Source organism: Notamacropus eugenii, chromosome 2 (genome assembly GCF_028372415.1).
Source record: "Notamacropus eugenii isolate mMacEug1 chromosome 2, mMacEug1.pri_v2, whole genome shotgun sequence".
NCBI classification, from domain to species: Eukaryota; Metazoa; Chordata; class Mammalia; order Diprotodontia; family Macropodidae; genus Notamacropus; species Notamacropus eugenii.
In genome coordinates, this window is record NC_092873.1 from 383180906 (window position 1) to 383205160 (window position 24255).

Below are 24255 nucleotides of genomic sequence, written 5' to 3' on the forward strand. Positions count from 1 at the left end.
GTGTAATTTAGTATCATGTATTCTTGACTCCTAAAAAAATACTATCTATTATGGCATGCTGTCTCATGATACATCATATAATATTCTTGGTATTTCATCTGCAAATCAGGCCTCATTGGTCACCTCCTTAAATGTTTCTATTGAATATTTATGCGTAATAATAAAAATCCAAATACAAATTTAGAAAGTTTATTCTGTCTCTGAGAATAGCATTCAACCCATGGCTATGACCACACCAATCACATATTCAACCATATATCCACACAGTTATTTGCCAGCAGTTCTAAAATGCTGAAGTTATAGGATTTTATGGGAAAACTTTCTGCCACTGATAACTTTCCAAATGGCCATCTGGACATCCCTGTTCCTGAGGCTATAAACCATGGGATTCAGCAAGGGGGTGATAACAGTGTAAATCACTGTCACCAACTGGTCTTTATCAGATGTGACCTTGGATGAGGGTCTCAGGTACACAAAGGATGCACATTCATAGTGGACTATAACTACTGTGAGATGGGAAGCACAGGTAGAAAAGGCCTTTTGCTTCCCTACAGTTGATGGAATCCTCAAGATGGTTCTGACAACGAAACCATAAGAGATGCAGACAAAAAGCAAGGGGACTACAAGCACTAGGACACCACAGATGAATATGGTCATCTCATTGACATGGGTGTCACCACAGGCAAGGTGAATAAGAGGTGAGATGTCACAGAAATAGTGGTTGACCTTATTAGAGTTACAGAAGGGAAGAATGAAGACCAAAGTTGTGCCAACCACTGAGATCAGGATTCCACTCACCCCACAAGTAGCTGCTAGCAGTCTGCATGTCCCCCAATTCATGAGGACTGAGTAGCGTAGAGGGTGACAGATGGCAGCATAGCGATCATAACCCATTACGCTCAACAATAAGCAGTTGTTGATGGCAAAGGAAAGAAAGAAGAACATTTGGATAGCACAGCTGGTAAAGGAGATGGTCCTGAGAAGAGAGAGAAGATTGAGGAGCATCTTGGGCAAAATGACAAAGGTGTAACAGATCTCAGAGACAGAGAGGACACCTAGAAAGAAATACATGGGGGTGTGGAGGTTGTGCTCAAGGAGGATGACTGTAACAATAGTGATGTTCCCACACAGGATGATTATGTAGAGGCAGAAAAAGACAGCAAAAAGCACAAGCTGCAGTTCTTGGAGGTTGGAAAAGCCCAGCAAAAGGAACTCGGTGACCATGGTAAAGTTCTCTGGAAGAAGTTGTTTCCAGGGAAACATCTGCAGGAAAGAGTGAGAGAAAAGGATGCTCAGTTCAATAAACTGAGGGAATTGGGGGATATTTATATTAAATTTTCTTGGAAGTTGTCACTAACTTGGGTTCATTCAGTAAGCAATTAGGCAAGGGAAAAAGAAGAAAGAAGAGGAAGAGGTAAAATGAAAGGAGAAAGTAATTACAACAGAAATTACTCTGGTCATTAAAAGGAATGTGAATAAACAAAAGAGGATCCATCATACTCATTGGACTGTAGCCAAATGACAACTGATTGAGCAGGTTGAATGCTCTAACCTAGATAAGAGATGGCGAAAAAAATTGTAGGTATCTTTAAGTGTACTGAAATCTGTGGTGTAATAGAGGGATGAGATTCATTATGCTTGACCTCAGGGGCAGAGCTAGTAGTGATACATAGAGGTTGCAGAGAGAAAGATTTTGGCATTTATATAAGGAAAACATTCTTAGTAAAGCTGAAAACATAATAGAGATATAACTCTGTGGTCCCGAGAACTGTCACAGGCATTCACAGGGAGTCAGATGGCTTGAGGGTTCCAGTTGCCTAAAGGAAAGATTTTCTTCAGATATTTGGGGCACAGCAAACATTGAGGCTGAGAGTTGACATTGAGATACAAAATGGTGAGGGTATGAACCTGAGAGTGAAAGGAGAGAAGTCAGATAGAAGAGTGGCAAAGCCATGGACTGGATCTGAGACCCTGGCGACCAGACTAGCAATTATGGACATTGGGTATAGGTAGCATGAATGGAGTCCAATCAGTAATGCTTCATTCCTTGGGTTTCCCAATGCAAAATAGTAACTGTGTCTGGGAACACAGTCACAGCCTCATTTTTATTGTTTAATTAATTAATATTTTTAGTACTTGAAAATATTCTTAATAAACTATACAACCACTTCTAGTGATTGTTGGATAAGACTATAAGTTTATGGATTGAGATGAAGAGAAGAGAATCTTGGACATGCATCAAGAGATTTCTTTTATTCCAAGGAGAGCACCACAGAGCAGTTTTCTAATTTTCATGTCAGATAAGGTCAACTCTAGAATTTTACCTGCAAAATTTTCCTCCCCTTCTAATGCTGTTATCAAAGATTCAATGATTTTTTTCATATTATTTTTTTAAAATTTGACTATGTGCATGTGGGAGAGATGTAGACAGTGGCAGAGAGACAGGAATAGGGAGCAATCATATGTCAATTTAGTCACTCTTTTTGCAGTAGTAATAGAATGAAATTTCCCCCCACACACACACACCTTTAGCATCTTTCCTTTCCACCTTTACATAAGAAGCAATCCCTCAATTATATCAAAATTGTGTCACTTCTGAAAGCATCGTACCTGTACAATTGAAATACCCTATTGTTTTACCTGTCTTTGATGTCTTTAGTGCAATTTCCAACTTCTCTATAAGCAATATGATGCTGTGATGTTAAAATCTGTATTAAACCCATATAAACAGACATAGGTTTATATCACACACACACACACACACACACACATATATGTAGCAATTTTCATCTTTCTTCTCTCTGTTATCTCTCTAGTTTCATCCATAAACATTCTCAGGATCACATTGCCTAATTGGACCTCTTGCCAAGCATTTTTTAAAAATTGGTTTTATACTTCATCCTTCAAATATTCCAAATAATGCTCAATTCTGATCATCACATCCACTTCAGTGGATCCTTCCTGTCTATGAGATAAAATACAACCTTTCTCAGCCTCATCTTTAAGGTCCTCCACCATCTGACTCCCATTTGCCTTTCCAGCTCACTTAATAGAATTTCACTTGACTTTCTAAGCATTCCTGCTTTTACCAGTGTTTAGGCTGCTTTTCCATTTTACCCAATTTCCCCCCAGCATTCAATAAATTCACCCACATGAGTGTCCCTCATACCTAGAATGTTCTCCCTCTTTTGACTTTTTAAATTCTTCATTTCCATGAATGTTGACAACTAAGGTGCCACTTCCTCCTCCAAAGTTTACCTATTCCAATTAGCTAAAAATATTCTCCTTCAGATTTTCTTAGATTCTTGGTCAATATTTTTCCTGAGACTTCTAACAGTCTACCTTATCTCAAAGTGCCTGGTGTCCCAGTAATTTCCTCACTTGTAGATTGTAATCTCTTTGAGGTAAGGAACAAGGTTGTTTTTTTTTTTCATTGTATACACTATGTCAAATAATGCACCTTGCAATAAATGTTTATGAATGTTTTATCATTTCCATCTCTAATTATCATGTGTTTACTGTTAACTACCTTTCCGGTTTTTCCTTATTAGTTTATTTGAAGAAGACATATGTTAGGTTAAGGGAAGCAGATGTCAGAAGTAAAACAAATTTTTGAGGAGGGACAGGATAAAATGAGAAAGAGAAGGATAAACAGAAGAAAATAGGCTGTAGGGATGTATACAGCTAGTTACTACATCTATAAAACTGTTGTTCAGTCATTCAGTCATGTCCACTATATATGACCATTAGAGTTTTTCACAGTGTTTTCTTGGCAAAGATACTAAGGTGGTGTGCCATATTCTTCTCCACTGTGTCTCAGTTTAAGAGATGAGGAACTGAGGCAAATAAGGGTTAAGTGACTTGCTCTGGGTCATACAGCTACTAAGTGTCTGAAGGCAGATTTGAATTCAGATCCTCCTGACTCCAAGTCCTGTGCTCTATCCCCTGTACCACCTGCCCTCATCTATAAAACAGAAGAAACAAAACTTATGCTGAAAACACAAGTTCCTTCACTTCAATTAATATTCACAGAATATCAATTTGGAAAGGATTATTTACCCTACCAAAGCCAACTTACAACTAAACAATAAATCTATCCCCAATATTGCCAACAAAAGATCAATGAATCTTGTCTTGAAGACCTCAAGTTAAAAAGAATTATCTGTCCATTGTTTTTGAAGAGGACCATGACATCAGGGAAATGATTTAACTTGCATTTGACTGATTTAAGTGGGAAAGGGCCGTGCAAGGTCACCAGCCTCTGTTTCTCCTCCAGTCATTTGGACTCAGTGACAAGATATTCTTCAAAATGACTGGTGATGACCCAGGATGCAATGGGAGAACTTGGCCCATCATGCCATCTTCCAAGTAGCAAATTCCAATATTGGGTAGTTCTAATGGTCAGAAGAATTTTTTTCCTACTTTAAGTCAAAGTTGACTTTCTTGTTACTACTATCCACTGTAACTGATTCTGTCCTCTGGGACCGTGAACAACAAGTATAATCCACATCATCATTCTTCAAACACTCAAAAATAGTTATTATGCCTTCTCTCAATTCAAGTCTACAAATATATAGTAAGTGACCTAGCAAAAGTTTCCGAACTCCTCACTATCTTCATCTTTATTTGTACATTCCACAATCTGACCCAGGGAATAAATTCTCTCACATATATAGATGTTAGTCACTTAATGTATTGCCCCCTCTTATCCTGTTGCTTTTCACCTCCTTTCTTTGACTCATGTCAATTCTCTCTTCCCCCAATAGCCTCCTCTTGAATTTCCGCTTAGGAAAATGTAACCGATTTTTCAAAATCTAGTTTAAATGTGACCTCCTGTAAGAAGCCTTCCCTTACCTCCCCAGACCGAAGTGATTTCTTTCTCTTCTGAAATTTTTTCACATGTAATTTTTTCATCATTTATGGAACGTAGTACATGATGCCTTCTATGGAAGTTTCCATATCTCAACTAACCAAGCAAGGAAGTAAGTTCTGTAAAGCTAGGAATTGTCTCTTCATTTCTATTTTATCCTTGATGGCTAATACAGTAACTGACCCAAAAGACCTCAACAACTTTGATGAATGAATGAACGAATGAATGAATGAATGAATGAATGAATATTACATAGTTTGATCCCATGTCTCCTATTTTTTGTTGAAACCCTCCAGCAAGGTAATTAATGTCTTGATGCCTTATTTTCTGCATTAGTAAAATAAGGAAGTCAGAGAAGATGATCTTTAAGGCTACTATCAGCTCTAAATTTTATGATCCCTTACCTTGCTGTCCAGTCTCAAGGCTAATGACACTAAGCAAGATGGAGTAGGAAGAAGGGAACCCAATGTCCTTTCTCCCTGTTCTACTGCTCTGTAAGTGTATCATCAAATGTTTTGCATGAATATCCTGTCCTGCCTTTTCAGCAAGAAGCAAACTACTTGAAAATGAGAAAGAAGGTGATATGTGTGTGTGACTATGTTGCTACATATACAGATATAGATATAAAAGTCTTTTATTTTCAAGTATATATGTGTACGTTTATATGTAATATATTGCAAATAGAAAATAGAAAAATTTTAATATATATTAATGCATACATACACATATATTTATATACATACATATTATATGTATATGTCTATTAAGAATGAATTTAATACCAAATAATGAATCAGAAGTATAAAAATCTATTATTTTATCTGACTCTCACAACATTGTTGAGTAATACATTATTATTCATTGTCAGACATGAATTGGATTAGGAGGTAGCTGTAGCTGAGACTACTTCTAACTAAAATTCAGTGAAACCTATTTTACAGATCATGAAATTAAGACCCAGAGACAGTGAGTGATGTATCCAAATTTGGAAAGCTACCAAGTCAGGCCAAGGAAGAAATCCTAGATTTTTCTGACAATGAGTCCTTTGTTTTCTCCTTTCTACCCCCAATGAGGGACCAGAGTTGCTTTCTGAGACAGCACAGCTGATGTAAATTACATGCCCAGAGAGAATGAAATTTCTGTCACTACTGGATGAATGGCCAAGTGACTGACTGAAAGACAGGTAGTCCAATGCAACGAATACTTGAAGTATTTTTACCAGCACATGGAACTTACCTCATCACTGTTCAAGCTCTTCATCCTGGAAATTGTAGCAGAGATATCCCCAGAATGACACAGGAAAGTGAGATCCAAGGAAATCAAGGAAGAAAGTCATGTTATAGTCACCCCTCATTCAAACTCTCATTACTTTTCACCTGAAATATTGTAATAACCTTCTAATTAGTTTTCCAACCTCAAGTTTCTCCACCCACCACCACTATCCATCCTCCACTCAAAAACCAAAGTGATATGTCTAGCTGTGTCAATCCCTTTACGCAACTAACCAACAAATACCATTGTCTCTCTGCTTCCCCCAGGATCATGTATAAAAGATTGTGTTTGGAATTTAAATCTCTTTAAAAAAATGACCTTTTCTACCTTTGCAACATCCTTATGTGTTATTTTCCATTGTGTACTACACTATCCAGATGCACTAGCCTAGTTACTTCCTCACACATAATGCTCTATTTCTTATCTCTGTGTCTTTGCACTTGCTGTCTCTTGTGGCTACAATACTCTACTTCCTCACCTCTACCTCTGAATTCCTTCAAGGTTCAGCACCACTTTCTGAAGGCAGCCTTTCCCATTTCTCATAGGTGCTAATGTCTTCTCTTTGACATTGTGAGATTATGTACTCTCTCTGTATATACATACATATGTGTGTGTAAATAAGTATGTGTGTATATATATATATATATATAGATAGATAGATAGATAGATATACAAAGATAGTTATACACACATATCTAAAGACATATAGATATGAGTTTTTAAAATTTTGTATTTTCTTGATACTCTCTCCATCATTGGAATATGAGCAGCCTAAGGGCAGAATTTTTTCTCTTTATTTTTTTGTATCCTCCATCCTGAGTAGAATGACTGGTACACAATACATGTTTAATAAAGTTTTACTGACCTACTGGATGACTCAGTCTTTCTCACTGGCTTTCCCTTTTTTACGTACAAGGTGCCTTAAGTAACAATTTTACCAGGTTCTAGAGTTACAAAGTCCAGGAAACGGTATAATTTGTGGGATAATTCTTTTCAGACAAGAGTGTAGGCTAAGGTTTTTCCATTTACATCAACTGGAGGAGGCTACCTGAAGATCATATTTGATGGCTGAAGGATCAGGCAAACTGGGATGAGGTAATTGAGAAATAGGGATGCAGAATACTGAAACTGAAAAGGAAGGTAGTTGTAAGCATGTGAGTGGCTGAGAGGGAGAGAGGTGAGAGGAAAGTGAGTTGTCAGATGGGATGATAAGGATATTTTCCTGAAAAGTGAAAGTGACACACAGGTCACAGAATTTTCTAAAACAGAGAAGGTTCTGGGGGGCGACATAAAGTCAGCGTTTGCTTGTTCTGTAGTTTTCCTGTACTTTCCTGTACTTATCTAGTTGGTTATTGAATACAATGATTTTTCAGCCCCCATTTCAATGGAAGCACTGCCTCTTCTCACTTATTCATTCCTTAACTCCCAGCCCTTACTCCCAGTCTTTGGTCTTCTTTAAGCCCTTTTTATGCCTTCACCTTCATTCTTGCCTAATGCCAACCTTCCTCATCTCCTTACTCAAGGATGGCAAAAATGGACTATAGCTCCGAGGAGAATCAGGTCATGCATTAAGTGAACAAATAAGTCTTGAGATATTTGTCTTTCTATCCCAGAGACAGGAAGGTCCTGATGATTTAAAATCTGCTTTTCCTCAATGGTGTCCTCCCCTCATATTAAACATAATTTACTTCAAGGTCCTGCCTCAAATATAAGTGCCAGCATCCAATGATTTGGGATGTGCTCTCATTTAATCTGTCATTTCCAAGGATCTCCCAACTGAAACTGTCGTCTAAGATCTCTACATGACATCTTCTCAGGGTCCCTCCATAATTCCTAGTACCTATGGCCTCACTGAAGGAGACTCAAGTCCTTCCAGATATCCCTCTATCTCATTGCTCCCACCTCAAGTCTTCATAGTCTCCTGGATCTGGTCTCCATGGACCTTTCTCCAAACTGTCATCCCAATGAGCCTTGTAAATGATATTTTACTTTTCCTCTATCACTGATAGCCAAAGTACCTTTATCAGTACCTTTATTGTTACCTTGAGCTTTGGGAGTCCTTACTATACTGGATAATTTGACATAAGTCCTTCCACCTACAATTATCTAATAGAATTCAATAGGGACAACCAGAGCTGGAACAACGACCTCAAAGCTCCATGCCAGTGTTGTAGACATCAAGACATACATTGGGGAAAGCATTTGGTCTCATCCTGAAGGTTCCCTGCAGGCTCATTAAGGATCAGGTAGTTAGCCGGAATCATCAACAGAGTCAAAAAAATCTCCTCCCTCAGGTCTACCTACCTATCTCTATCAGATCTTTGTCACCCTCACCCAACTCCATTTCCTGTGTCTTCTCCTAAGGGGAATAAGTAGGTTGTGAAGGATGAAGGATGAAATTTTGGATGAGCAGAGAAAGAAGGGACCCTATAGTTACAACAATTCAAAAACACATCTGGGAGATGGAGGGGAGTGGTGAAATATTCAGATCCAGTTATAAGTAGCACCCAAAGGATCAATAAATGCTTTCCTTATCTTAGAGTAAAAGAGTTCTATGTCCAGAAAATCCTTCCTATTAAATTAGCTGGAGGCAAAATTTACACAGGTCTTCCTATGAGGCTCAGGAAAGCTCCAATTGCCTCCCCTCATTTTCCCCATAGGAATCCAGCTTCACATCAGGTTATAACAGTACTAAGCATGAGTTTTAGGCAGAACAACCATAACTCCATTTGAAAGATCCCTAGGAGGACAAGTAATCCCACAGACATAGAGAGTGATGAAAGTTTAATGCAAATCCTGCCTCTCACAGTAGTCCTTTCAAGTCCACGGGGACAGAGGACCTGGCCATGAGTATGCCAGTGTGAAAGGTGGTGCATTTTATTTATCTCTACCATGAGGCAGATGATTTCTGTAGTCTGCTAAAGTAACCCGATACTCTGGAAAGAACAGCTGTCATTTAGTCCAGACTCCATTTGAAGTCCCAACTGACTCATTCACTTAGAGCTTATGATACAGAGCCTTCCTGAACCTCAGTGGCTTCTTCCGTAGAATGAGGATAATCACGTCATAGGATTATTGTGAGGAAAATTTTTTTTGTTAACTTAAAATTCTCTACGGTATCTGTTACATAAAGGAAACTCTTGCCAACCTCTTCCCACTTTGAGTGTCCAATCTGTAACTAGTAACATCTCTTCTTTGAGGAAACACCTCAGCCACTCGACACGTTCCTCTCAACTCTCCAGGCTTCTTTTTTTTTTGTCAGTCCTAGAACCTCTTTACACGTACCTCCTAGAACCTTTTTATATGAACTCTTGCAAGCAGTTCTGGAACAATGAACCATAATCCAATCAGTTCTGGAATTCTTTCTGTGTGTAATGTGCTCAGTCTTTCCCCCTAAGATTCTACTTACTCTCCCTGAAAATTGCCAAAACAAAGTGCTCTCATACGGTCACTACTCTACTTCAAGGACTGTCTCCCCCTGAGAATGTAAGATGGTAGAGGAGGAATGTAAGGAGGATAGAGACCATCTTCCTTTTTGTATTTGTATGCCTGCCCATTGTTTAGCCTACTATAAGTATTTAGGAAATTCCTTTTCCATCATTTTGACAGGAAGTTGCTTTCAAGAACTCAGGGCATCTTCAATGATACAATAAATTCGAGTTTAACTAAACTGATCTCCATCCATACCTCTGTTACTCATGCTGCTGCTGCTGCTGCTAACAGTAATTGCATTTATAAAGCACTTTCAGGTTGGCAAGTTACTTTATAAATACTGCCTCATTTGATCTTCACAATAACCATGCGAGGTAGATGCTATTATTGTTCACTTTATAGATAAGGAAATTGAGGCAGATAGAAGCTAAATGACATCACACATCACACAATTTTTAAGGGTCTGAGGCCAGATTTGAACCCAGGCCTATCCTAACTCCAAATCCAATGCTCTATCAACTGACTCATCTAGTTACCTCTCAAGTCTCAATGTTCATACTTATGTTGTCTTTTCCATAGAGGGAAGTGTTTCATTTTTAGGTCACTATCAAAAACGTATATTCTATATCAGCCTTAACATTCCAATCACTATATTGTGATTATTTGGATTTGGTTTCAGGATGCAAGGTGCAGCTCTACCACTTAATGATTATTAAACTGAACAACATAAATTTTTGAATTCGAGTTTCATCATCTGTAAAATGGAGATAATAATCCTCTTAACCTTATGAATGGAAAAGATTACCAGCATTGTAGGACCTATAGTAGAATGATGGCATGATAGAAAGTGGAAGGATTGAAATAAAAGCAAATAAAGGGCTATTTCTCAACCCAATGTGGTGATAGCATCCCACTAAGGAACAACTTGGGGAGGAAGCAAGAGATATATATCTGCAATGGAAGATGGTGACCTTACAATTGTTCTAATTTGGGGCTATTAGTGCACAGGAAAACCATATCTTCTTTGAAAGTAGTGTGCTTTTATGGACAACATGGTGCCTCAAGGAAAGGGGAACAAAACTCTGGGAGGATAACTGGCACTTAATAGGGTGAAAGGACATGGACACAGAAAATAGAGTCCGTGGTAGATGGAAACAAGATTGATCCTGGGTTGAGCAGGAGATAGCATCAAAGCACAAGATTTATGGACGCGAGATGATTTCTATCATGCTGTAAGGCTTCTCTACTCATCACCTCCCTCATAAATTGAAGGTTCTAAGAGTTAGGAAAAACAGAAAACAAAGGGATGGTGGGACAATATCTACAAAGACAACAATATAGAGATTTTTGAAAAGAGGAGGAAGAAGAAGAAGAAGAAGAAGAAGAAGAAGAAGAAGAAGAAAAGAAGAAAAGAAGAAGAAGAAAAGAAGGAGGAGGAGGAGGAGGAGGAGAAATAAGGTATAGAATTAGAGCAAATAAACAAAAAATAAAAATAATTATACTAAAGAATTAAAATATGGGAGGTGGCAGGGTAGGGCAATTAAGAAAGGAGTTGGCCCCAATGGCAATCAGCTGCACCCTCCTCTCCTCCTTCTGTGACTCTTCATCTTCTTCTTTCTTCCCCTTCTTAGTCCCCTCTCCTTGTCACTTCTTCCTCTCCCCTTCCCTTTCCTTCCCCTTCCTCCTACATACCCACCTTTCCCTCCATCCTTTCTCCCTCCTCCCTTCCCTGGCCTAGATGATGCCATGGTGGAGAAGGAGCCCCTCGAGGTGGACATCATGGGACTGTACTGGACATGTTCTCCAAAATGCTGCATACCTGATGGGCAAGCTGACAGCCACCAGTAAAGACTACAAACTTCTGGAAAATATGAACAAATATGAACAAACTGACTAGCTTGTATTATTTAGAAATGTCAGATATTGCAGTAAACATAAATAGATACCAAAGGGATGTAAACCAGAAATAGGCAACACTTCAGCCTTATTTGGATCAGATCACTTTAACTGAGGAGCACATACCAGCTCTTGAGCAAGCAGCTTACAAGTTGGATGCATATACAAAGAAAATAGAAGCAAAGTGCAAGAAGTTAGAAAGACAATGAAATAAAAATAGCAAAGCATCCTACATGAACAAAAATATTTATAGCCGCTCTCTTTGTGGCAGCCAAAAACTGGAAATCAAGGGGATGATCATCAATTGGGGAATGGCTGAATAAATTGTGGTATATGAAGGTAAATGGAATTTTATTGTGCTATAAGAAATGATGAACAGGAAGACTTCAGAGAGGCCTGATAAGACTTATATGAACTGATGCTGAATGACAGAAGCAGAACCAGGAGAACTTTGTACACAGCCACAACCAACGTGTGCCAGAAATTTTTCTGGTAGACTTAGTACTTCATTAGAATGCAAGGACTTAAATAATTTCCAAAGATGTCTTAAGGCAAAATGTCTTTCACATCCAGAGAAAGAACTAAGGAACTTTAATCACAGAATGAAGCAGATCATTTTCTTTCGTATTATGTTTTATTTTTATGGTTTCTCCCATTCATTTTAATTCTTCTATGCAACATAAGGTGAAAATATGTTTAATAGGAATGCAGTTGTAGAACCTATATAAAATTATATGCCATCTCGGGGAGGGAGTGGGGAGGTAGGGGGGAATGGCGAGATGGAGAGGAAAAAAATCTAAGATACATGAAAGTGATTGTAGAACACTGAAAACAAATAAAATAATAAAAAAGAAAGGCAACAAAACACTTCTTCAGAACAAATACTTTACAAGAATGTTTTGTAAGAGCTGAAATAAATGAGATGGAACTTAAGTTCCATCTCACTATGCTTCCACTATGCTTCACTTCTTAAAAGGAAGCAGTGTTGTTGGTCCAAGGTGAATCCCAACCCTCACTTCTGGTTGGATGTGTACCTCTGGCCATATCGTGTGGTTACTTGTGTGCCCTGAAGCAAAGTTCAGAAATCACAGACGCAGATGAGAGGTTCTCGTCTCCAGGTCTCCTACCTTCTTCCCTCTCCTCAAAGCACCCCACTCCCTTCATAACCTGTTCTTTATCTTAAATAATAAATTCTGACCCATAAAAATAAAATGGAAAAGGCAATGTACAAAAAGAGGCAGGAACATGTAGGGGGATGGGACATCAGGAGGTACCTGGTGCAGGAACATCTTGTTCTGTTCTGTGGACCTGAAACCAGGCTGAGCAGCAAATGCAAAATGGAGCTAGTTGAGTCCAATTTCTGTGTTCTATAAAGTCAGGCATTAGGAGGAGGTTGGTGCGTAGCCCTCCAAATCTCCAATCAGAGAGGAGAGGAGGCTGAGGGAGGTGGTATCAATCAAGGCTTTAGTTAGCAGCTTGGTGGTGAGTTTCAAAGCCATAAGCTTATACTAGCAGGGGCATCTTGTTCCCTGGAACGGAAGCCAGATAGAGCAGCAGATGAAATGTGAAACTATCTTACATTTTCTTCTTTTTTTCAGTCTTTTGAATCTTGCAAGCTGCATGATTCAATGGAAAGATCACTGGACCTAGAGTCAGGAAGAATCAGTTGAAATCAAGCCTCAGAAGCTTACTAGCTTTGTGATCAGAGTAAGTCATTTAATCTTTGCCTTAGTTTCCTTAACTCTAAAACAGAGTTATAACAGCATCTACCTCACAGGCTTATTGAAAGGATCAAATGAAATAATGTTTGTCAAGCACTTAGCACAGTGTCTGGAATATAGTAGGTGCTTAATACATATTAGGCAACTAGGTGGCAAAGTGAATAGTGTGTCAGACCGGGAGTCAGGAAGACCTGAGTTCAAATTTAGCCTCAGACACTTATTAGTTGTCTGACCCTGGGCAAGTCACTTCACCCTGTTTTCCTCCATTTCTTCATCTGTAAAATGAGCTGTAGAGGAGAATGGCAAATCACTCTGGTATCTTTAAACCCCAAATGGAGTCACAAAGAGTCAGAAATGACTAAAATGACTAAACAACAGTAAATAAATGCTTGTTATGCCTCCTTTTCAAGGAATCATTGATTTTTTTTTGATCTATTATAGTTTCCAGGGGTCTATTTCGTGGGTAAGATTAATCACTTTTTCTTGTAATCTATTTATTTTTCCTTTTAATCCTTTCCACCAGAACTTTTATTTCTCTTTTTTTATCCCCACCTTCCTTTATTCTAGCTATTTATGTAGAAAAATCCATTTTTTCCTTTGTGTCTCTCTTTACAGATGTTATAGAGTTTGATTTTTCAATTTTTAAAAATGTTGGACATATTCTTTGATTTCTTAATCTCTAAGCATAGTTACTGACTTGATAGAATTTTGAGTGTGGTGGTCTCACCCTGGGTCTCTTGCCTTTTTTAGCTGACTTCTAACTTCCAAGATTCAGCACCCATGAATCTTTGAGCTTCAGAATGCTGGATGTTAGAGACCTTCTCTGGCATTTCAGGCCTGAGTGCTTGTGACCTCAGATCTCTGAGCTGTCTCTTGATGATAACGCTGTGGCACCACAATGGAAACCTTGTTCTGGTTGTTGCCATTGTTCTGGGCTACCAAGGTTCCTACCCTGGGACTTACTGATTGTCTTGGGGCTTTCTGACATTGCTGTACCTGTTCCAGGGGAGCTTCTGCTCTTGTTGCCTTTAGATGCAGAGCATTTTAGGTTACATATGCCTCTGGCTATCTCTGGTAGAGCTGAAAATTATTTTGTTTGGGGGTGGAGGAGGAAGGTATTCCTATTTTAATCCCTCAGATTTTGGCTGACTTTTTGCGCAGTTGTAGAATAGAAGAAGTCTCCAGTACTTTCATAAATGATTCATTGGTCATTATTCTATTGTGAATTTGGGGGTGCTGAAATTTGTGTAGGATAGATAAAAAGCCTGCCTCCCATTCAGGTGAACATCTTGGAAGGAAAATAATATACTTGTATTTTCATGGACCCTCATACTGACTATTTTCATGTTTTGTCATGTTTTCCAATTTTCTGGTTATGAGTTGAAACATAGAATTATTCTGATCTATATTTCTTTTACCACTGAAGATTTGAAACAATATTTCATATTTAATTCAATCATTTTTCAGTTATGTCTGACTTTTTGTGACTCAATTTGAGTCTTTCTTGGCAATGATACTGGAGTTGTTTGCCATTTCCTCCTCCAGTTTATTTTATAGATGACAAACCAGGCAAACAGGATTAAGTGACTTAGCCAGGATCACACAATTAGTAAGTGTCTAAGACTGGATTTGAATTCAGGAAAATGATTCTTTCTTACTCCAGGCCATTGTCCTATATAGGCATCTCTGACCATAAAACTTCAGAAGCTCCTAATGAAGTCCATCTCTTCATGAACAGACGGGATTTGCAAGAAAAGGCCTTCTCTTCCTCCAGCTCTCCATCTTGCTGCCTGTTCATTAACACAGATTTGTTAAACATTCATGTGACCCCAGGACAGGGGTCACTCACCAGTGCAACACAAACCAGATTAAAATGAAATTGGAAAATAACAAAGTAAGTTAAAATACAATAAAGCATAGATAATGTAAATATATTGTTAGTAGAAATCCTTACTTAGTGACTGCTATTTCTATTTGATTTTGACAACACTGTGTTAACAGATATTGTTACATATTCCACTCATTTCTTTACCTCAGTGTTTCTGGTGACATATTTTTTTTCTTCAACTCTAAAGATTGGAGCAGAAAGCCATACCTCTGCCTAAATGTTATGATTTTCCTCTGAGCTATTGCGATTAAGGCATGGCTTAATATAAACCCCATAAAGTAGTAAAGAATGGAGCAGCATGGCCTAAGGGGCCACTATAATGTCCCATTCTAAAAATGAGCTAATTCTTGTAATAGGACGCAACATATTAAATATGCAGAGAGAAAGAAGGCAGGAAAGAGAGGGTGATGATAATATCTACTGGACAACTGCATCCCCACAGCTACATCCAGAACCACTAATGTTATACTTGCTTTTCTGTAGAGAAATAGTAAGGAACGGAAATAATTAGAGTAGAAAAACTTAAAATTATAGTGGTAAGTCCCTCCAAAGAAGTGAAAGACAGAAAAAAATAGGGAATATAAATATGCTGAAGTAAAGGACTACTTGGAAGTAGAGAAGCAAACAAAGTAATAAGATTAAGCAACACATGATTTCTATACAAAAAAATGCACTGATCTTGAAGACTATTCATAGATAACTTAACAATAACAAATCTCCCAGAAGAAGATGATATATTGAAATACTGGAGCACCAGAATTAAGAAATAGTAAAAAAAGTTCCCCTGTATCTTCTGTATTCTAAATATGAATTGAAAGAATTCAAAAATCATGTTGAAGAAAAGTAAACCAAAACCAAAACTTTGTGCTTCAAACTCCAAGACACACAGTAGTTACACTTAATAATTCCAATGACAAGCAGCAAATTCTGAGAATTCAATTCCTGGAAGAAGAAATTCTGAATACAAAATAGTAGAAAGATATTGAAATGTAAAAGAAAGAAAATTTGAGTAATACCCAGTAGGAAATGTTGAAAAGAATGAAATGATATTTTCTGAAAACAAGAGCACTCAAGTTACAACATAGAATGATATAACTTGCAAAACCATGTCCAATCATTATTGAAAAATATGAAAATTCATTTACCATGAGGCATTTGAAGCATTCCTGCAAGGGGAAGAGAAAGAAACAAATTTAAATACATTATCTGATTTAAAACACATCAAATAACCAAAATGCAAGAAATTTAAGTAAATATGCCTACTAAGGAATGAATAAGTAATGAAATAAATTATCTAATCTCGAGTGAATAACAAAAACAAGCTAGGAAGAGAAAAAAAAACTTTTATTGGATTAAACAACAACTATAACAAAGGTACCATGAAGAGATTTATTTCTAAGAGTACACAAGACAATAAAGATGAAAGTATAACTTAAAGGCAGAAATGGAGACAGAGGAGGCCTAAAATGTTATGGAGGAAATTCCAGAATTCAATTGAAAAAGTGAGTCAATATATTTTCTGGGATTAAATTGCTAATGGCTAAACAAATTGTGGTATGTGAATGCAGTGAAATCTTTTTGTGCCACAAGAAATGATATAATGGACAATTTTGCTCTAAATTACTATTGATTAGAGAAGTACAAATTAACTCTGAGTCTATAATATTTCTAGGAGTTTTCTTTTTGGTTTCTCTTTTAGGGAATGATTGGTGAATTCTTTCGACATCTGTGTTACCCTCCGGTTCAAAAATATCAGGACAGTTTTTGTTGATAAATTCATGAAAGATGATGTCTAGGGAGCCAAGATAGTGGAGTGAGAGCAACTATTCACCTATGTTCTAAGACAAACTCTTTCCAATACCTCTAAAAAGAGAATCTGAATGAATTTTGGAGGGGCAGAATCCAATAGAAGACAGACTGTGGCAGGTCAGGACAGACTGAAAGGTTGATGGGAAGGATGTGTTGCACAGGGTTGGAAGAGCACACAGTGTGCAAAAGCTGTACCAGTGCAGTCCCTGCCATGGCAGGGCCAAGCAGGAAGCTATTTGAAGCTGAAGATGTGCGACAATTCTCAAGCATATCAACTCAGGACGGGAGTCCAGTAGAAATGAGGGAGAGAGAAATGCAGAACCCAATGTAATAGAAGCATCTGCTCCTGAGACAATCAGACTGCCGATTAAATGTCCGTAAGTCACCTACTTGAACTTCCAGAAGTCAAGATGGTGGAGTAATCAGTAATTGCTATCTCCCTTGTTGACCTTGTTGACCTTGAAGAGCCCAGAGACTATTTCACCAGGAAAAATCTTGGAACAGTGGGATCAACTGAAGGGGTAAATAGTCTCTTAGTCCATGAGACAAAGAAAATCCCTGAGGAGGGTCCCTCTTGCTATGCCTGAAGGGGACCAGTGCAGGACCAAAGTTGTCCCATACAGCCCCACCTCAGCGAACCAGTAGGAGATTCTGAAACCCAGGGGGGCAGAGCACCCAACTGCCAACATCAGGAACCCATGCATGCCTCAGCACCCCAGGGAAAAGGGGAAGACACTAGCATAGATGTGTTCAACAAACACTGAGCTTTCCTATGCTCTAGCTCAGCAGAGGGAACCTCCTGTGGCCAGACCCCTCCCCACCCCTGACACACACACTTAACCCAGCAAGCTCCAGGGTAATTCTGGGGTAAATCCAAAAGGCTTCACCTAGCCTCTGCTTTCCAAAACCAGTCAGCTCAGCACCAGGTAAGCTGAAGCATTTTAGCTACTAGCTGAAAGAACCAGAGACCACAACACACAGACCTTCAAGTTCTAGGCACAAGAACTGGGAGACAGAGCCCCTGTGCCCCAGAAGCAGAGATTTACTTTAAAAGCCAGGAAAAGGGTGATCATCATAAGAAACAAAGCTGAAAAGACCATAGAATCTTTCTAGGGGACAAGGACAAAAACAAAAATACCAAAGAGGTCAGCCTTGAGACTTTACTCCCATTTCAAACTTCAGAAGGGAATATGAATTGGTCTGAAGCCCAAAGAGCATTCTTGGAAGAGCTCAGGAAGGATTTTAAAACCCAAAGTTGAGAAATAGAAGAAAATTTGGCCAATGATTTTAAAAATATGAAAAAAGAGATCACAGAAGAATTTAAAAGGAAAACTGAACAAATGGAAAAAGGAAGTACAAAACCTAACTGGAGAAAATAACTCCTTAAAAAGAACCATTGAACAGATGGAAAAGAAGTTGCAAAATTTAACTGAAGAAAACAATGTGATAAAAATTGGAATCAAGTAAGTAGAAGTTAAGGACTCTATGAGACATCAAGAATCAGTCAAACAGAATCTAAAGAATGAAAAAATAGAACAAAATGCAAAATATTAAATTGGAAAAACAATTGACATGGAAAACAGATCCAGGAGAGAAAATCTAAGGATTATGGGCCTACCAGAAAGCCACAATGAAAAAAAGAGCCTGGAAAATATCTTCCAAGAAATTTGCAAGCAAAACTGCCCAGAAGTCCTAGAACTAAAGGGCAAAATAGGCATTTAAAGAATCCACCATTCACCTCCTGAAAGGGATCCCAGACTAAAAATACCAAGAAATATCATTGCCAAATTCCAGAACTATCAAACAAAGAGGAAAATACTGCAGGCAGTCAGAAAGAAACAATTGAAATATGGAGGAGCTACCATCAGGATCATGTAGGACCTCGCAGCTTCTACATTAAACGATCTGAGGGATTGGCATATGATATTTTGTAAGGCAAAGGAGCTGGGACTACAAACAAGGATCAATTACCCAGCAAAGTTAAGCATAATATTTGAGGTAAGGAGATGGACATTCAACGAAATGAGGAAATTACAAGACCTACCTGATGAAAAGGGCAGAGCTCAATATAAAGTTCAATCTTCAAACACAGGTCTCAAGAGAGACATCAAAAGGTAAACAAGGGGGATAAAGCTTGTTATTCAGTATGGGTAAATGGTTCACATCCCTGTAAGAGAAGGTGATACTTGTTAAAGCTGAGAATCGCACATTCATTGTGATATATAAAGTGGATATACATAGATAGAGGGAGTGGTATGAAGTAAATGATGTAATGATAAAAATGTGATTTAACCATGAGAAGGGGTTGTAATTGGAGATGTGAAAAGGAGGAGGCAGAAAAAGGTAAATAACATCACAGGAAAAGGCACAAAAATAGAAATGTTAGCTGTAGCAATAAGAAAAGAAAAAGTAATTGAAGGAATTAGAATAGGCAAGAAGAAAAGTAAGTTATCACTCTTTGCAGATGATATGATGATATATTTAGAGAATCCCAGAGAATCAAGTGAAAAACTACCTAAAATAATAAACACCTTTGGCAAAATTGCAGGTTACAAAATAAACCCATATAAATCACTTGCATTTATACACACACACACACACACACACACACACACACACATATATATACATATATATATGTATATATATATGAATATATATACATATATATGTATATGTGTGTGTATATATATATATACATATATATGTGTGTGTGTGTGTGTATATATATATATATATATATATATATATATATATATATATATATATATATATATATATATATATTACTAACAAACCCCAACATCAAGAGATAGAAAGAGAAGTCTCATTTAAAACTATGGTAGACACTCTAAAATATTTGGGAGTCTATCTGCCAAAACAAACCTAGGGACTATACGAACACAATTACAAAACATTTTTTCACAGATAAAGTCAGATCTAAGTAAGTAGAAAAACATCAGTTGCTCATGGGTAGGCCAAGCAAATGTGATAAAAATGACAATTCTACCTATATTAATTTACTTATTCAGTGTCATACCAATGAAACTACCAGATAATTATTTTCTAGAGCTAGAAAAAATAATATCAAAATTCATCTGGAAGAACAAAAGGTCCAGAACATCAAGGGAACTAATGAATAGAAATACTTTGGAAGGTGTCCTAGCCCTACCTGATTTCAAATTGTATTATAGAGTAGCAGTCATTAAAACCACTTGGTACTGGCTAAGAAACAGAGGGGTAGACCAGTGGAATAGTTTAAGTATCCAGGACACAGTAGTCAATAAATATAGCAATCTACTGTTTGATAGACCCAAGGACTCCAGCTTCTTGGATAAGAACTCACTGTTTGATAAAAATAGCTGGGAAAACTGGATAACGGTGTGGCAGAAACTAGGCATAGATCAATTCCTGTCACTGTACACAAGAATGAATTGCAAATGAACACATGATCTATGTATAAAGACTGATAGTATAAACAAATTGATGGAGCAAGGTATAGTATATTTATTAGATTTATGGAGAATAGAAAAATTTTTGAATAAACAAGAGATGGAGAATATTATGAAGTACAAAATGGATAATTTTGATTATATTAAATTGAAAAGTTTTGCCCAAACCCAATGCAACCAAGATTGGGAGGGAAGCAGAAACTGGGAAACAAGTTTTGCAACTAGTGTGTCTGATAAAGGCCTCATATCTAAAATATATAGAGAACTGATGTACATGTACAGGAATACAAGTCATTTCCCAATTGAAAAAATGGTCAAAGGATATTTACAGGGAGTTTTCAGAGGAAGAAATTAAAACTTTATATAGTCATAAGAAAAAATGCTCTAAATCTCTATTGATTAGGAAATGCAAATCAAAACAACTCTGAGGTACCACATCACATCTATTAGCTTGGTTAACATGACAAAACAGGAAGATGACAAATGTTAGAGAAGTTGTGAGAGAATTGAAACACTAGTTCATTGTTGGTGGAGCTGTGAGGTGATCCAACCATTCTCAAGAGGAATTTGGAACTATGCCCAAAGGGCTACAAAAATGTTTATACCCTTTGACCCAGCAATATCACTTCTGGGACTCTATCCCAAAAAGATCATAGAAATGGGAAAGGGTCCCACATGTACAAAAATATTTATAACAGCTCTCTTTGTGGTGGCCAAAAGCTGGAAATCAAGGGAATGACTATCAATTGGGGAATGGTTGACACCTCTAAAAAGAGAATCTGAGCAAAATTTGGAGGTGCAGAATCCAATAACAGATTGGCAAAATTAGTCTATTTGGTGTTGTTGCTTTGGGAAAGATGGTATGGATTATGAAAAACCTTTCTTGATAATTCTTTCCTACATGGTGCCCATATCAGTGGCCAAAGTAGGCTGGTAACTGACAGTAGAGGGGATTCTACCTAGTAAATCAGACACCTCTGAGCAAGTCTGAGTGAATGGGAAGATATTATCAATAAAAAGCAGTGCATCTTGACCCTCTTGGTCTCTGAAGTGTTCAGCCATAGTGAGGCCAGTCAAGGCTATCTGAGCCTGAGTGCCAGGTGGCTCATTCATTTGGTCATACACCAATGTTACCTTGGAAGTGGCATCCTTCTGATTGACAACACCAGACTCAATCATCTCATGGTACAACTCATTGTCTTCTTGGTCCATTCATCAACATCAGCAAACATAGAATGACCACCATGGGCCTTGGCAATATTGTTGATTATTTTCATAATCCATACCATCTTTCCCAAATCAACACCACCAAATAGACTAATTTTGCCACTCTTGGCATAGGGGGCCAAAAGTTCCACAACTTTGATGCCAGGGACCAGAATTTCTTGCTCTACACTCATCTCTATGAATTCAGGAGACTCAGCATGAAAAGCAGCAAACCATTTGGTTTTGATTGAACCCCTTTCATTGATAGGTTCTCCAATCACATTCATGTTTCTTTCTAAGGTCTCAGGCCCTGTAGGAATTTTGATTGGGTTGCCAGAATCCAGGACCCTCTGCCCTCTGACCAATCCTTCAGTGTCATCCATAACAATGGTCTGGACTGTGCTCTTACCCAGATATTGGGTGTCCTCCAGAACTAGACTGGTTTCCTTGTCCTGCACTTCAAGGGCATTGAGGATGGGAGGGAACCCCTCATCAAACTGCACTTTCACCATGGCCCTGATGACCACCACGATGAGCCTGCTGACCTCCCCACTCTTGGGGGCAGGGGATGTCATGGTCATTGTCCTCATCTGACTGGAGCGTGGCTGGGGCCACCGGCAATAAGGTCTGGGCTTAGGCAACAGCACCAAGGCCTAGGCAGCCGCAGCATGACTGAACAGCCCCAACACAGTAGCGTCTGAGGAGAGATCAAGCCGTGGTTTCTGATTGCAATGATGGGTGTTTTTGGTCTTAAGCCTATTTGTTTGCTGCTCCAACTGGGTCCATCACTACTTCCATGACATTGTACCTGTCAGTCATTTCTTTTGGCCCCCTATGCCAAGAGTGGCAAAATTAGTCTATTTGGTGGTGTTGATTTGGGAAAGATGGTATGGATTATGAAAATAATCAACAATATTGCCAAGGCCCATGGTGGTTATTCTATGTTTGCTGATGTTGATGAATGGACCAAGAAGGCAATGAGTTGTACCATGAGATGATTGAGTCTGGTGTTGTCAATCAGAAGGATGCCACTTCCAAGGTAACATTGGTGTATGACCAAATGAATGAGCCACCTGGCACTCAGGCTCAGATAGCCTTGACTGGCCTCACTATGGCTGAATACTTCAGAGACCAAGGGCAAGATGCACTGCTTTTTATTGATAATATCTTCCCATTCACTCAGACTTGCTCAGAGGTGTCTGATTTACTAGGTAGAATCCCCTCTACTGTCAGTTACCAGCCTACTTTGGCCACTGATATGGGCACCATGTAGGAAAGAATTATCAAGAAAGGTTCTATCACCTCTGTGCAAGCCATCTATGTCCCTGGTGATGACTTGACTGACCCCACTCCTGCCACCTTGGCCCAGTTGTATACTACCATATTTCTCTCCTGAACCATTGCTGAGCTGGTCCTAGCTTGGAGATAAGCTAGATGCATTTCCAATAAGATCAGGGGTGAAACAAGAATGCCCATTATCACCACTATTATTCAATATGGTACTAGAAATGTTAGCTGTAGCAATTAGACAGGGTAAAGAAATTGAAGGAATTAGAACAGACAAATAGAAAACTAAGTTATCACTCTTTGCAGATGACATGATGATATACTTAGAGAATCCCAGAGATTCAGGCCACCTCAGGGGTTTCCTGCTCAGCCACACTTTATGAGCTGTGCTGTGTGCTGTGGGCTAATCCCTGTGGAACAGATCCTTTCCGTAGACTTTTCACCCTGTCCTTGTCTGTGAATCTGCCACAATCTGTTACTGGATTCTGCACCTCCAAATTTTGCTCAGATTCTCTTTTTAGAGGTGTCTAAAGGAGTTTGTCTAAAAGTGTAGGTGAGTAGTTGCTCTCACTCCACCATATTGGCTCTGCTTGTAGGAAACTCATTCTTAACTATTCTAAAAATTCCTGTAACTTACAGTTATTGTTAATAGTTCTTTCTACGTACTCTCTATGATGCATTTTTCCTACCATTCTTCTCTTCATCAAATAATTTGGCATCTGATTTATAAATCAAGTTTTTAAATCTCTTGCTTCATATGAAGCACATCTTCCATTTTCCTTAGCACACCACAGACTTGTAAAGTTATTCTAATTTATTGCCTGCACATTAGGATTTGACAACACGGGAAAACAGAGCCAACTGCAACTTGGAGCTTTCAATATATTTTCCTTCCTCCAATCACTGATGAAAACATTCATTTACAATCATCCTAGCATGAATCCCTGCAGAACCTCACTTTTCCTACTTCATCCAGATAAGAGCCTGTTAAATCTTAACTACTGTTTCCAATTTTTAATTAAGTTATCTCCCTGTACTCAACCAAATATCCTTCCCATTTCTTTTGGAGTTTCTTTTTATTAACTCTGACATATAACTGGGTAAAATAATATTCAAAAGTTCAAAGAAATTATATTGATAAGCTCTCCTTATCAATAGGCTTACAAACTCCTTCTAAGAACAATAATAGATTTTTCAGATTTTTTTGAGCTAGGTGGTAGAGTGAATAGAGTACTGAACCTTGAGTCAGGAAGACCTAAATTTACATCCAGCCTCAGAGTCTTGATAGTGTGTGACCCTGGGCATCCCACCTAATTTCTGTTTGTCTGTTTCTTCAACTGTGAAATGGAAATAATAATAATATATATCTCACAAAGTTGTAGTGAAGATCAAATGAAATACGTGTAAAACACTTCATACAGT

At 38.2% G+C, this 24255-nt stretch overlaps 1 protein-coding gene and 2 pseudogenes across 1 annotated transcript; 1 reads left to right on the forward strand and 2 right to left on the reverse strand.

Annotated features, from left to right (window-relative positions):
• Window positions 1-297: 297 nt before the first annotated feature.
• LOC140523104 (olfactory receptor 10R2-like) lies at window positions 298-6183 on the reverse strand (the record flags this gene model as incomplete). The annotated part of the gene is given in 3 exon segments (XM_072638160.1): window positions 298-1263; window positions 6107-6144; window positions 6147-6183. Coding segments are annotated over 3 exon segments (1041 nt in total), but the record flags the coding sequence as incomplete, so codon positions are not given.
• A 15024-nt stretch (window positions 6184-21207) lies between these two features.
• Window positions 21208-22179, reverse strand: LOC140523105 (ATP synthase subunit beta, mitochondrial pseudogene; annotated as a pseudogene).
• A 35-nt stretch (window positions 22180-22214) lies between these two features.
• On the forward strand, window positions 22215-22942 carry LOC140523106 (ATP synthase subunit beta, mitochondrial-like; annotated as a pseudogene).
• Window positions 22943-24255: the final 1313 nt, after the last annotated feature.